At 38.3% G+C, this 16006-nt stretch overlaps 1 protein-coding gene across 2 annotated transcripts in view; it reads left to right on the forward strand.

Moving 5' to 3' along the window:
• The first annotated feature begins 846 nt into the window (after positions 1-846).
• LOC117829752 (neurexophilin-4) overlaps positions 847-16006 on the forward strand; it is a 165675-nt gene continuing 150515 nt past the window's right edge. For both annotated transcript variants that reach the window (XM_034707599.1, XM_034707525.1), the window contains exons 1-2: positions 847-1006; positions 1659-1813. Coding sequence is in view for 1 of the 2 variants with exons in the window: in XM_034707525.1 (XP_034563416.1) it covers positions 1772-1813 (42 nt within the window). In the remaining variant the exon portion in view is untranslated. The remainder of the gene's footprint in view (positions 1007-1658; positions 1814-16006) is intronic.

Genomic DNA, 16006 nt, shown 5'->3' on the forward strand with positions numbered 1-16006 from the left:
AATGAATGAAATAAAAATGTGGAAAGGATCACAATAACAAAAGAGAAAAAAACTGGATTTATTGCCAAGTGAGCTCGCACACACAAGGAATTTGACGTGGTGATTGGAACACTGGTACTTAACAAAAAGACAGTAAGGACACAACAAGACGGTAAGGGCAATAAATATATAAACCTAAACACAATTCCAAAAATTCTCAATAAAAAAAAAAATACTATCTGTACAAAGAAAGAGAAGTACTTTTAAAGACATGAAATAAGTTATATTAGCCTAAGCTAGAGTGCACATGTAGTAGATGAATATAATAAGAAAATATATTATGGAAAAATTTACAATATTGCACATGGATATTGAGGTATTGCTAACTTAAGATAAAGTAACCTAATGTACGTAATGTAACATCCCAAATGACGGGATATTTGTTGAGCAAAATTACATATAATCTTACAATTGATTTTAAGACTGTCATAATGTATTTCAAACATATTGAAAATGACATAGAATTAATCGTAAATGTATTGGTACAGTATGGTAAATTTCAAATTCACAAATTTTAAATGAAAAACTGCATCCCCTACTTCCCTGTTTTTTTATTTTTACAGGAACTAAAACTATACTTAAGAACTCTTACATTGATTGATAGCACAAAAAAGTAACAAAACAGTAGACCTTCTTAATGAGTTTCTTGGTGAAGATTGACGTATTAGCTTTTTTTATTTTGGTATAAGTAATTGTTTGAGCACATGTCTGTAGTGTTTGTAAATGTATCATTATAAAATGTTTAACCCCCCCCCCCCCCCCCCCCAAAAAACCCAACGTAATGGAACGTAACCGGAAGCTCCTTAAAGTGGTGTGAGTGAGCAAAAAGTGTGGAAAATAAAAGGTACAAAAGATGTATATCGGTCACTGCTGAGCGTGAGTGTTTAAGCCCCATAGCTTGTTGTGTTGTGTTGGGACAAGCCGAGCCACTAACTGCGCCAGCTGGGATAATCAACTGCGCTCAAAGGTAAATATGAGCCAATACGTGCAAGTAAGGATGATATACACACGCCTAGTGTTGATGTTGTTTGTTTCAGGTTATTTTCTGCGTGTCACTGACTCGGTGTCTATTGTGAATGTCCTCAAAATATAGGCCTACATGAATGCATCACACATTATGTCTTCAGGTTTTGCTAAAGTAGAGTAAAGGCACAATAATGAAACCAAATGCAGAAGTACAGTTTGACTGTACTGTCAAAAGGAACTTGAAGCACAAGTACTTGTACTGCAAGAAAGTTCTCAAGTAAATATACACGCAGGACTGTAAGTTAACATTTGGGTTACTTTATTGTCTTCTGTAGGAATTTTTTGCATAACAATGGCAACAATAAAAGCATAAATTAATAAAAAACAAAATGAGAGCACATTTGCATACATGAGCTTAAAATACATTGATGAGGAGTCACTGAGTCATCATAAATTCTGTAGCTGTCTGCCAGCCATTCTTCTCTTCCTCAATCATAAAGTGCTTGTCTATTAATATGAGTAAAAGACAAACTAAAGGCTTTGTGCTTAGACAAAGGGAACCTTTACTTCATATATTTTTTTAATCAAAAAGAGTTCAATACATGTGATTAAAAAATGTACTGTATTTTTTACTTTGTCGATTATATTGACAGAACATGGACCAGATATTGCTCACACTGGAAAGGCCTGTTATCTGCTGCTGAACCTGAAGAGAATCCAGACCTGCGATGAAGTGCACCAATAACTTCAAGGATACCACCTCATCATGGTTCGGCCTCTACACATCCAGTCTATTCCTATTATAATGGTGAGTAATGCTTCATTTTTCCATCACTGGCACCATTGAGGTTCTGTTTCTTGTGGATCCATTGGTGCTCTGAGCAGATTTGTGACTTTCAAAGTATGTTTTGTTTGACATTATGTGCGATGCAGATTTATTTTAATGAAAATGAACACAAAAATGTCAGAGGTCAAGCTGTTTGCTCTATCTGCATGCAAATGAGCTAAAGCATTCCCTCAAGTTACATCTCAAAAAATGAAATTTAATTATGTCAGTGCTCGTGTGTGTATGTGTTGATGAAACTAAATATGATCGATCATGTGTCCATTTTTTACACGCAAGGGCTGGTTTGCATTGGGGACAGCAGTTTCTCCATTTGTGTGCGTATGTGTTGTTTGTTTGTGTGTGCGTGCGTTTTGTGTGTGGGTGTGTGCAGATGCCGTGTCTGCCCGTGATTCAGGTGTTGTGGAAGAGTGACTATAGTTAGTCCATAACTCATGATGCTCTCCATTCAGAAGACACCTTAGGGCCTGCATTACACCCAGTGAGACTCAATCACAGCCTACGCTAAATCGATAATCCTGGAGATAGTTGGTGGGAGGGAGACAGCAAAAGATGGAGAGAAAGTGGCTTGAGGAGAGAGAGAAAGGGTGGAGGAGGAGCAGAAAAGGAGACAGAAACTCCAGAGGAGGCGGGGGAGTGAGAGAGGAAAGAGGGGAGAAAAAAGGGCCAGGATGGGAAGATGAAAGATTGAGCTGGTTTTCCCACAAACTCCCACAGGCCCCTTTGCTGACTGTGTTTTTATCTGAGGATGAGAGGACATAGTTAAGGGGAAAAGAGAGAAAACAACCGTAAGGAAATGTTTTATTACTGATACAGAGAAGTCATAATGAAAAGGTGTGAAGAGTGAGTGGAAGTACACTAATCTAACAAGATGTTTTGTGCCCCAAAAACACTTCCTTTGTTGATTTTGCATCCATCCAGACTTGACTGAGCTTGCTGAGAAATGCAGTCATTTCATCGCTGGTGCGGTAGCTAAAGCTTTTTGTTTTACATTTAAAGAGTGACTCAGCAATTTAGGCTTTTTTAAAAAAACTATTTGTTTATTTGACACAACACTTTCAGCCACTACTCTTTGGTGGATTATGTCAATAACAGTCTTCTTGATTACATCAGAATCTAAAAAGACAGTTTTTCATTGCATATGTGGGATTGACCAAGAATTAAACACAGTGCCCATGTTCATTGCGATGTTGCTGGCTTTGGTTTGTATTTTATCCCAACATCCACAACCTAATCCTGTTGGGACGTTTTACTTATTCACTTATTCACAAGATTGTGCCTTGAATTTTGATAACCCGTTCATACATTTCTAGCAGCTAGTTATGCAAAATGTTAATATTGTTGAGTAAAGTGGTTGCCTCTGAGATTAAAAAAGTGCCTTTTTCTCAGCTTGTCAAAAACACTTATTGTGTGCCAATTGATTTGGCATTTCTTTGGCTGTGCAGAGGACTGTGTACTTGAATAGTCAAAAAAGAATACTGGCTGGTCTTCTCTGTACATAATGTATTTGGACATACTAAATCTTTCTTGCTTACTAAATAGTATGTAGTCTTTGTATCTTTGAAGACTAGACATGCCCACAGCATTATACCGCCTTATATTCCTGACAAACTCACTCAGGCTCTTACGGGGAAGACAGACTATGCTCGACTGGCATGGAAAATATTGAACTTAGACTTTATTATACTGGAGGTTGGTGGTGTCATGATAAAGCAGGTTTAAGTACCACAAACACATCCCTTAGAAGAGGTTTAAAGCTGGGGTTGGTAGTCTCGGAAAACTAGCATGAATTTGAAGTTAGCATGTCTTCAGGACTCCGTCTAACCCCTCCCCCCTTCCCCTCGGAGCTCTTCCAAAATGACGCCCCCGCTCACATGCACGAGCGCCGCTGATTCATGACCATATGATGGTGACTGATTCAAAACCGGTCCTCACCAAAACATTATCATAGTGAAAGTTAAAAAGACAAACAAACATGGCTTTTGTTAGTACTCACAACTGTCATGCTAGCATTATCCAGTTGTACCGGTGACACGATATCAGGAGAAAAGTAATATTACATATAATACTGTAACAGCTCTACTGTTTGTTAAATGTGTTCAGTGTAGATGCTCTTAATTCCTACAGTGTTGACAGTTAGTGAATGCATCGGGAGAGGTGAGACAAGAGGAGAAGTTCATTCATTCAAAAATGGATTGTTGTTTTGTTAGTTGGCGTGATCACGGCCGACAGTGACCGGTTATTAAAGATCAATGTGTTCACGAATCGGCTCATCATCCCTACAGCGTCTGGACGGACGCTACAATACATCTACATTTTCTGTAGGACTTACTAAATGCTATTTATTCTTTTGCTTGTCAGAGCCCCTGTGGTAGACTCTGATCCGGACTACAGTCCTGAGCAAACTACCTCATCAGGTCAGAGGGGACAGCCCTGATTCGAGCGAGAGGGGCAGTCAGTAGAGGCAGGGGAAGCAGAGGCAGGAGACGGGGAATCGGAGTGCACGCTGGGGATATGTATGCGCAGGAGGCGGGCAGAACGGCAGGACGGGATTTGATTGGTTTAAAATGTTGGGACCCAACAGAACAGATTATATATTTATTACCAACGGGACATAAAGATCATTTTAACCAGTTTAACAAAAAGTGTATCTAAATCTGACTACCAACCCCAGCTTTAATTATACACAAATACTTTTAAAAAAAACCTGTATGCAATATCTTGTGTCAAAACATTTGAGTTTGGCAGGGAAAACGCAGGGTTGTTCTGACATAATGGTTGCTTGTTCTCTCTTTTAAAGTCGTTGAGAATGGAACTGACAACCCTCACCATACTCAACTCAACTTTATTTATTTAGCACCTTTCATACATACAAGCATGCAGCCCAGTACTTCACAAAAGAGCAGAGACAGGAAACAACAAAAATTGACTGACAACAAGGTAAAATGAATAAAGTAAGTAAGGGTAGAAAGCAAAAGTGAAAATCAGTTAAAGCTATCAGACAAATACAAGAAAGAAACTAAATAAATAAATAAGATTAATAAATGTTGTTTAAACAATGGTTAGTGGTAGGGATGCAGGGTATTATCAGCACGGTATCGGCCGATATTGGCTTAAAAATGAACTATTGGATATCGGCCAACACTCCGATATGCACGATATAATTAACCGATAAAATAATGGGCTGCTGCACACATGTTGGGCTCATGTTTTAAGTTAAATTTGAATTCAAGCAGCAGTCTGACAGTAAATGTGCCTAAATTAGGTAGCTACATGTAGCTTACAAAGAGTAAACCTTTTTATTTAATTTGGGTTTAATTGCTGTACAGTTGCACTTTTCACATGTTCCCTGTGAACAGAGGTTAGGTTTACTTTCAATGTAAATTGTGAAATTGGCCAAATTTGCCCAGGTTGTGGATATTGTTATGACTGTCTCAGGGAGAGCATCATCAAAATTTTATGTAGGATGTATCTTTATGTATGAATTTTGTTTGAAAGCAATTGTTGTAAATAAATATGTAGTTTTAAATATTAAATATTTTTCTTATTTTGCACAAGAAATGAATATTACATAACAAATGTGATAAGAGTATCACAATAATACTGTACGCTAATTCAAATACAGAAGAGAATTGATGATCTCTGCAATATCGGTATTGGTAATCGGCTAAATGAGTTGTCAAATATCTTCATATTGGCAAAAAATCCAATATTGAAAAAAAACATTTTTAGAATGAATGAAATAAATACAAATAATAATAAAAAAATGGTAAGACTAATAATGCAGTCCACATCTAAAAATGAATTACTCCATATTAAAAAGAAAAAGTATGCACCAAAAGATATGTTGCATTTTACTAAAAGGTTAGGTAATTTTTTTTTCCCCAAGTCTTTGTAAATGTCTGTGGTGGAGGGTTACCATTTTTTATTCTTGTAAAAATCGATTTGAGCAGTAGATTTACTCTTGGTAGTTTTAAGAAAAAGACAGTTTTGAAGAAGAGAAAATGACAAGCTGAGGAAGCAGAGGGACTCTAGTTCAGGTGATGTTCAGTGTTTGGCAGGTGGGAGCTGGCAGGACACTTCACAGACCACAGCAGGGCAACATCAACAGGTTGTCTCAGAGACGGGCAGCACAAACAAGCAGAAACTCTCCGACTGTCTCTTTCTTTCTCTTGCAGCATTTGCTCCTCTTTCCATCACCCTTGGCTCTGTCTCTTCACCCTTACTCTCTCATTTACTTTCACTCTGATTCTCCTTCTTGCACCTCCAGGTCTCTACACCCCCTCTCCCTCTCTTTCTCTCTCTCTCTCTGAGGCGTCGTATCGTACAGGCCTCTTCTCTCGTCTTTCTTCTGTCTTTCTCTCTCCGTGACTTGCTGTTGTTTTTGACTGATGTGCGGCTGATGGCGAACGCAGGGCGATGACAGATGGATGTGACAAGCAGATGGTTTTGCTTGTCGTCTTTAATCACACAAATTCAGTCGGCCATGAAGCCAGAGCTCTGTCTTGTCAAAGCAACACAAAGTGGAGACAAATTTATCCAGCAAGCTATAGATTTTGATACAGAAGATGTGTAGGCATTTGTGAAGGAAAGGCTAAACATAAACGCGAGTCTTTGTGTTGTGGTCAGCTCTGATATTGTTTTGATGAGTGTTTGCTGCTGTTTGGTTGCATGACAAGATGTTGAACATTTAATTTGACAGCTGTGATGAGGTAAAGCTGGGTGAAGAAGGATAAACAATAGCTCTTGTCATTGAAATCTCTGCAACTGCTTTACATTACATGCTGAGCTCATGTTTAACACAAAGACAGTGTCATACTTATGTGTTGGGTAACGACTAATACAAGCTTGTTCAACTTTCATGTGACGACATTACATTTACCAACTTTTATCTCTTATTTACACTTATAAGGGTTAGGAAATATCGATAAACTCATTATTGATGTGATAAATATAAACCAAAACGTGAAAATTAGCTGTGACATTTTCTATAGAATATAATAAGTAATCAGAAATGTCTGTGGTACACCAATGAATTAAATATCTGACAAATGAACCAACAACAACTTCTCCAATTACAAATGAGCCCATAGCTTTTTTTCAACCCTCTCATCGGACCCAACAGGAACATTTTCTAAATTAGCGCCCTGATAGAGGGCAACCCACCATAATACCTACACCACACCAGACAAGCAAGTGTGATTGACATTGTGGAACATTTTCAGTTAGGTTAGGTACCAAACAAAGACTTGGTTATTTTGAGTTAAAAGATTGGTATTTGGGATAAAATAGACTACCAGTCAAAAGTTTGGAAACACCTTCTCATTCAACGTTTTTTATTTGTTTTATTTATTTGAAACACTGTAGATTAATACTGAAGACATCAAAACTATTAAAGAAAACGTATATGGAATTATTTAATTCACAAAAAAAGTGTTAAACAAAGCAGAATATGTTTTATATTTTAGATTCTGTAAAGTAGCCCCCTTTTGCCTCAATGACAGCTTTGCACACTCTTGGTATTATCTCAGTCTGCTTTATGAAGTGGTCTCCTGGAATGGTTTCTCATTAACATGAGCCTTGTCCAGAGTTAATTTGTAGAATTGCTTGCCTTCTTAATGTGTTTGAGACCATCAGTTGTTTTGTTCAGAGGTAGGGTTAGTACACAATGGATAGCCCTATTTGACCTCTATTATAATCCATATTATGGCAAAATTATAGTATTTCATAGTTTTGATGTCTTCAGTATTAAACTACAATGTTGAAAATACTTAAAATAAATAAAAACCATTGAATGAGAATGTGTGTCCAAACTTTTGACTGGTAGTGTATGTATATGATTAGTTTAGTTATACGTGAACATAAGTGACTTTACTCACCCAGCTTGATCAAGAAAGTTTAATTCTGTATTTTGGTGTTCTCATCCAACATCCAGGACTCAGATCCTTAGTATAGACCCATCTATCGCCCACCATTAACATGGGCCTTTCAGCTTGTTAGCTATGTCACATGACTTCCCTCTTTCCTTATGTGGTAATTGCTTTGGCTGTAAGAGGTTGTTGCTCTAGTATGAAGTAATTTCACGTCAGAATATTCTGTTGCACAGAAAACCCAGATAAAGTGGTAATTTGCTGATAGTACTCTCCTAATCAGAATCCTTTAGTACATTACAAAATCCTGCGGGTCCTTTGTTTTTATATTGAAATCAAGCCTTTACTCCTCCGGCATTACCAGCATTAGTAATCAATCAATCAATCAAGAAGATTTATTTATTTATTTTTACCACTGTCAACATTTCTATTCAGAGACATATCTTTAAAAAGTCTGTTTCATTATATTGCCCAATGTTACTATTTCACATGAAATTTGAATCTCTTTTCACATCTTTGTTCCATTGCAATATCTGCATTTGGACACTGAAGCCAAAATGACTCTTTTTTTTTTTTTTAATCTTTACATTCATTGAGTCAGACATACTTCTTTACAAAATTCGTACAGGGTAAATTGAGGTGGCATCCGCTGAGTTATCAAATTATCCTCTACACTTGCGAAATCTAATGCAGTCTGGTATTTACTGCAAAAAGTATCCAGTTTTTATGAAACTTGTCATGTTCAATATCTGCTGACGCTGCTGATACTGATTCGCCTCTATGGTAGTTTTTTGTTGCATAAGTTGTGAGGTTGGTTTGCAATATACTGTTTTTAAAAAGGGTATTAATTCCCCTCATGTATGTAAATAAGGAAAGAGAAAACTTGGAAAACATCTTAATATTATGCAGTTCAGTACAACAGTCTTAACAACATTCAAATTTAAAACAACTACACACTGAAATCAAAACCTAACGCAACGTGAATACAAATAGAAAAATGTCAGCTTCACAGAGATTAGATTTATTGCAGGAGCTGTTTTATTCGGTTTCATTGCATTACAGGTGTTCCTGATAAATGGGTAGCACGTTCTATGTACATAAAGCAGCTGTTGTCATTACAGTATCTCACACATTCCTCTAAACCTATTAGATACATTTACATAAATGGAAAGTAATGTTTTAGTGCACTGCTGTTTTTTTTTCTGCATATGCTTGATTCACTGTTATACTGACGATACACAGTTATATCTCAAAGTCAGAGATCTAAGTCTAAGAACTAGGTTTTATCTTCAATAACAAAAACGTAGCTCTGAACAAAACATGGAAAACTTGTTTCCACCAACTTAAGAATATTGAGTATTAAGATTGGAGAGTTATATGTTTTTGAACAGAGAAAAACATAAATCATGCTTTTATTTCCATGGGCCTGGATAAATGTAATGCCTTTTTTACCAGCTTAGTGCCAGAGAATAAACCAAACTTCAGACTATGAAGAAGTCTGCAGACAGACTCCTGACAAAAAACAACAGCGAGTGAATAAAGTCAAACTCTGGAAGAAAAAACTGCAACGGCTTTCTCATAATTGCAACTTCACCCGTGAAGACACTTGGACACACAAACACAGACTGTAGCCAAGATGTTTGCCTAAGAGAGTGAAAACCTCGCCTTTGCAGAGTTTTCAAATGAGAAGCGTAATTAACACCTAAATGATCAACTCAGCAGAATAAGCTGATAATTCTGATACAGTGTGATGTTGCACTGAACACACAAACAAGCCACAACACATACACAGAAACATGTCCTTATCGTCATACAAGAAGACGCCGTTAATGGTTTCTGCAGTGTAGTAAAGATAAGACGATGCAAATCTTTCACCTCCCTCTCTGGCTCGCTCCAGCCCACCATTGGCCCAATTCTTTTGCCTCAGTGACACAGCCACCACGGCTCTCAATCTCAAGGTTTCACTGGCAAGGTCAAATTGACTTTAGATTAATTAACTGTCAATTAAGGGAGTAATTGTTTCATAATGTGGTGTGCCCCCGAGACAAGGTGTGTGTGAGCAGGGCCAGCACTGTCAGAGCTGGTTTAGGCCGATAAGGCGGTGAGTGAAGCCTCTCAGAGAGGGAGGGAAGAGGAAGGAAACAGCTAGGTGTGTATATGTGTGTGAGGATAGAGGCCGGTGAGAGCTGTATATTTCTGGGAGAGAGACAGACTGCAGAGATAGGGACCTATAATGAGAGAAACGAGTGATACACCCTCCATTATCCCATAACAGCGGCCAGGCGCTCTCCTCTGCTGCCATCAGGGTGCATCAGGTGGGTTGCCCTAAGGTGGCTGCAAACACACTCAAACAAATATCAACACACAATGACACACACACTGGTTGTAGACACGCAACAAAACACATACACATACAAAATCTTACACAATGGGGATGTATTCTTCACCCGAATCAACATTCATCAGCTCATACAGGGGTGGATGAATTGATGTATCCCTGGCTACTGTCAACGGGATGGAGAGACGAGCTCAGAGAGGGAGAGAACAGTGATGAAAATGGAATGAAAATGAGAAATAGAGGAGGAAAAACAAAACAAAAAAGGAAGAGGACATGAATAAAAGAGAGAGGGGGAGAGGCCGTGCGGTGAGCGCTGATGAAATGGTGATTGCCTCTTGCTTGCTAATGGTTGGCCTGGAGGGATGTCAGACAATGACACGTGCAGCTAAGCTCTTCCCTCTAGATTTGTTTCTCCTCTTCCTGATATTACCAGTGAGGTGCAACTTTGCAGACAATTGCAGAAATTTCATTGAGAGAACAATGGACTAATCAATAAGAATCCAATACTTTTTTATGTCTTAAATGGCAAACCTTGCAAAAACAAACCTTATGTTTGTAATCTCCTGAGGGCAACATTACACAGAGCCAAATCAAACTACAGTGGTTAACAGAAGATGTTAAAGTATTTTCAATGTTCTTTTTCATCATCCCTTCGTACTGAGAGCATCATGTAAATACTTTTAACATACAAAAACCATAGTCGTATGTGTTTCTACAACAAAATGAAACAGAGGTAAGTTTGAGAGTCAAAACAAAGGCTTAAGACAGAATCTGCAACATACATGGAGACCCAATAGTGCCACTAATTCATTGAAATCATGGACTGTTTAAAACATGGATGTAGTCACAGTGACGTCACCTAGTTGTTTCTGATGAGGCGCTATGAAGCCCATATCTTGTGGTCACCATATTGAAAATGCTGACTCCACTTAGCTATTAATCGATCTAACCAGAGGCAGAGAGGTTAATCTGAAGCATGCATTCAGGCTCTTAGCAAACAGCTGCAACAGGCCCATCTGTCCATCAACTTGTCACGTCCCACAGTTATGCAAATGTGTCTTAGCCTTAAAGTTATCAATATAGGTGGGTTATAAAAAAAAATTCACCCCCTTTACATTGCATTTGGAATAAAGAGCCATAGACAGATTTTTTTTGCACCCGGCTTTGGACCCTCAAGTGGACACTCAAGGAACTGCAGTTTGTTTGCATTGCAGCACTGGCTTTTTATTTCACTAACAGAGGTTGCCACTTCATTGAAATAGTCCTCTTCAAATATTATCCCCCACCAAATTTTGCAGACCAAATCTAAGTGTTATTTTTAAACCAGTATCCTCTTTTTTCCTCTCATTGTTTTTTTTGGTAAATGGTAAATATACTTACATAGTGCTTTTCTATTCCTTCACTAAGACTTTTACTTAACTCTTCACATTCACCTATTCCCACAACATTCACTCACTGATGTTAGAGGCTGTTCTATAGTAAAGGACCATCAGTATTAGCTAATCTCATTCATACACATTGCCACATTGCTGAACAGGGAGCAATTTGGGGTTCAGTGTCTTGCCCAAGGACAATTCAGCATGTGACTGCAGGAGCTGAGATCGAACCGCCAACCTTACGATTGATAAAAGACCAACTCTACCCACTGAGTAACAGCCGCTCCCTTTTTCTGTCTGCCTTACTGGTTAAGGCCCGGTCACTGAAGTTAGGCTGTGGCTAATGTATTAGCTGGCAAAATTTTAAATAATGCTGTTACTTAGTCCCTGAAAAAAAGTACCACAGACTTTTTGGAAGGTCTCTTACAACAAGCTATATCACGATTAGGGATGTAAATTTCAAATATTTTCCATAATTGATCTTTGGAAAATTTAACAATCAACTATTGTTTAATCATTAAAATAACGTAAACGTTTTCCATGTCAAAAACAATGCCAAATGCATTTTTTCCCCTGAATTGAATTTTCCTTCATGGCACAATGTATATAACTGACAGTTTTAAATAGCTTTGGATCATATTAAGGCGTACAAAATGTAAAACGCTGAATATCAACATGTGGAGCAGGCTCATAATCTCCGCGGACATAGTCATAAAAGTGAAGACTCAGATTTTAACGAGGATTTACTGCAACAAAAGAACAGAACAGAAACATAGTTCAGACTCACAGTGTCCAGTTTTCTGTATACAATTTAATTATTGGGAAAAATAATCATGTGAATGCAGTCAGTTGTCAGCCGGGAGCGCAACCGGGTCATAGTCAGTCCAGCGGTGAAGAAAAAAAGCACTCGTTGAGACCTGTCACTCAGCCGCAGCCCCCAGCTGAGCATCTACGCTGAGCGCAACACCTTTAACATGCTTTAATCGTAAAACACCTCCCTAATAGCTGAATAAAAAATATGAGACCACATGATGTTTGTTCCACGTGACAAAAAATCGAAACAAAGAAATGTTTTTGAGTAAGTTCTTAACAATCAATTAATCGATAGTCGATTAATTGTTGACATGCCTAATCACGAGTGAAAATAAGTACTGATGTATCAGTCAAAAGGAAAATTCAACCAATAGCCGACTCCCATAAATTGTTTATTGCATCACTTCTTTGTAATTCTTCTTGTCTGTTTTTCCAAACGAGCTATGCGATTTGACGTTTTCGAATTAATGCCTGTAGTCCCCCTTCTTAAAACAGTATTCAAATTTTATTTCATGTTTTACCATGAAAACAAATTAGTTTGTCTTATTGTTGACTTCTTCTACCTTGTAAAAATCATTGTTCTATGAATCAGCTGTATGGTTTAGTAGCCAGAGATAACGTGATAAGATACAGATCAAACCTCATGCAGGGCGCAGTATTTGCAGATGGGTCGATGTCTGTCAACAAATATACTGATATTCATTAACATTTTGAATATTTTGTTACATTCCCTGTTTTTAATTTTATTGTCAAACTCGTCAATTCTGTTGACATAGTCCGTATCAGAGCCAGGTCAAAGGTCACTAAGCCTCTGTTTTAAGATTTTCTATACTAGTATGCAATTTATCTGCCTTTTCTAAGCTGTTGAGTGTGTTTAAGTGCTGTTTCTTTGTATGTGAGCCAACGTTTCTCATTATGTATTCATGTGGCATATTTGCTATGTGTTTCATGACTGTATCCACTTGCATTCAGATGTCTTTCATTTATTCTTTAGTGCTTTTAAACAATGCACATACATTGGCTGGCAGTCTCCTGTTGCTTTGAAAACACGAGTGCTGATTGCCAGATGTTATTTGGCAGACAAATTCCAAAGGTGGTATTTTGCTTTCAACCCTTGACCCATGTGCGGTGCTAAATTAAGCTCAGTGCAGCTTACATTATAAAAAAGGTGTCAATCACTTGCTGGGTGGTCTTAATGCACAAAGCTATCCTACTATGTCAAAGAGCAGAACATTACAACGGAGAATAGAGCTGAAAACTAACAGCAGAGGTAAAAGACGAACACATAAAAGAGTTGTTTCACACAAAATGAATGAATAAAGAAATCTGCTTTTGAAATATGCTAATCTATAAGCAACACAAAAGAGAAGGCAAACAAAAATGTGAGTCAGTTTGGTTAAAGGGGACATATCACGCTTTTTTCATCAATATATATTGGTCTAAGAGGTCCCCAAAACATGTCTTTAAAGTTTATGCTCAAAAAAACACTTTGAAATCAGATTTTGGCATGCCTGAAAAGTCCTCTTCTTCATTCCTCATCAGAACACTCTGTTTTCCCTCTGACCACGCCCCCTCCGGAAGTGGATGTGCCTCGGCTCTCCAGCACGTTGATCTAATGTTTACATGTTGGCTGAATATACACGGCTGCTCAGAGATCGCGTTACTTCAACCCTCTGAATCTGATCCTGACGGAGAGGCGCCTGTAGCAGGACCCTTCTGAACGATTGGTCACAGATTTAGTGTTTCTTGTTGTTTTATTTATCAGTATGTAGACTTGTGTCTTGGTACACAGCTACGAACATGTAGCTATGTGGCTATGCTAACTAGCGCTAGCACTTATCCATGATAAATAAAAATCATCCACTAGATCTTCAAATCTGCAGACGTGGGGAGTAAAACCGACCTCTGCCAGAAAGGCAGCAGGACGTTTTATGAAGGATTGGTCACAGATTTAGTGTTTCTTGTTGTTTTATTTGTCAGTATGTCGACGTGTGTCTTGGTACACAGCTACAGCTACAGCTACAGCTATGAACATATAGCTATGTGGCTATGCTAATTAGCGCTAGCACTTATCCATGACAAATAAAAATCATCCACTAGATCTTCAAATCTGCAGACGTGGGGAGTAAAACCGACCTTTGTGTTTATTAAGACAGCCTACAACTAGCATGCCTCCCTCCTAAGCTCCTTGTTAGCACACATTTGTGCAGGTAATGAAAAACGGGGGAGGGATTCAGTATTATTTTATACAGTCCATGGGCTGAACAAGCTCCGAGCTCTGACTCCGTGACAGACCGGATATTGTTGTTACGTAACAAAAACATGGAAGTCTGAAACGGCTCGTTTCACACACATTTACAGAAAGGTGTAGAAATCAAAACAGGGGCAGAATGGATTTTTTTCATTCTCGGAGGGTTTGTAGACATGCCAGGGATACATATTTCAGGTAAAGAACCATTAAAAAGTCAATTTTGCATGATATGTCACCTTTAACATTAGTAACATCGACAGAACATCTGCTGAACAATATTAAAAACAATTGTATTATTTACTAACTTTATTCATGATTATATTAAAATATCATCCATTAGAAGTTGCTCTTCATTTTTTATTTGTTTTTTTCTGCCTATGGATTATTATTATTATTTACGTTTACGGTTTGGGAATGAACTCAACCACAGGGGTGATACTCATATAGTTACATACTGCTTGAAATTATACTATTTACTGAACTGTTGCTTTAAGTTGTTCTTAAATTCAGTGTGTTTTACTAGTTCACTACAGCTCCCTGGATAGCTGTTCCCTCATTTTCAGTTTTATTGGCTTAAGTAAGTACTTAAACTTCTATGGATAGTTTTATCTCTCACATTCGCAGACATGGTTTCAGTCTTCTCATAACGACCATATTCCACCAGATCTGTGTCTAGCCGTCTCCGATCCGTCACGGCACAGGATCTCATAGGTTTCTATTCCAGTCAATGTGTTAACTTCCACTGGATCCACTCCATTGCGTTCCAGCTGCGTCTCTGATCCGGCAGGTCTGAGTCTGTGGATCAGATATGCAAGACTTCTATTTTTGCCGGATGCTGGAGCACGATGCATCAATCTGCACAGAGCAGATAAAGCTGGACAGGAAGTCAGGCACCAAAACAACATTAAAACATCCGGTTAATTTTCAGAATAAAACACTTGTTATCACTAGATCGACTTTACTACGACAACAAACCATCATGATGAGCGGAGCCAGGCCTGGAGTCAACAGGTCAGAGGTTTTCAGAGGACAATAAAGACAACATGGATGAGAAGAGGTGTCGGATAATCGTTGATTCAGTGATTATCACGGGAAAACCTTGGTCACATGATTCCAGCTGTCCGGCGGTCCTGCTCCATGTTGCGTTCTGAAAATGCAACCAATGAGTGTTGACGGAAGAGAGAGCATGGAGCTGGACTGCAGCGGATCAGAGATGGAACGAACATAGATCTGATGGAAGTCCCATGTCAGTGTCTGGTAGGGATGGGCAATGATTTTTGATTATTCGAATATTCGTTCACTTTGTAAAAATCAAAGAGTTACTCCGAATATTTTCTCATTTTAAAAGAAAAAATGTTCATCGTTTTTACCGGTACCTGGTTGTAATACGGTATTCCTGCCAGACGGTGGCTATAGAGCATCTAAAAGCTGTTTGCTAACCGCATGAAGCCTCTAAGAGTCTCATGTCTAGGCAGTTTTACACAATCACTGCCTTACTGTACATGGAGT

Source organism: Notolabrus celidotus, chromosome 1 (assembly GCF_009762535.1).
Source record: "Notolabrus celidotus isolate fNotCel1 chromosome 1, fNotCel1.pri, whole genome shotgun sequence".
Taxonomy (NCBI): Eukaryota; Metazoa; Chordata; class Actinopteri; order Labriformes; family Labridae; genus Notolabrus; species Notolabrus celidotus.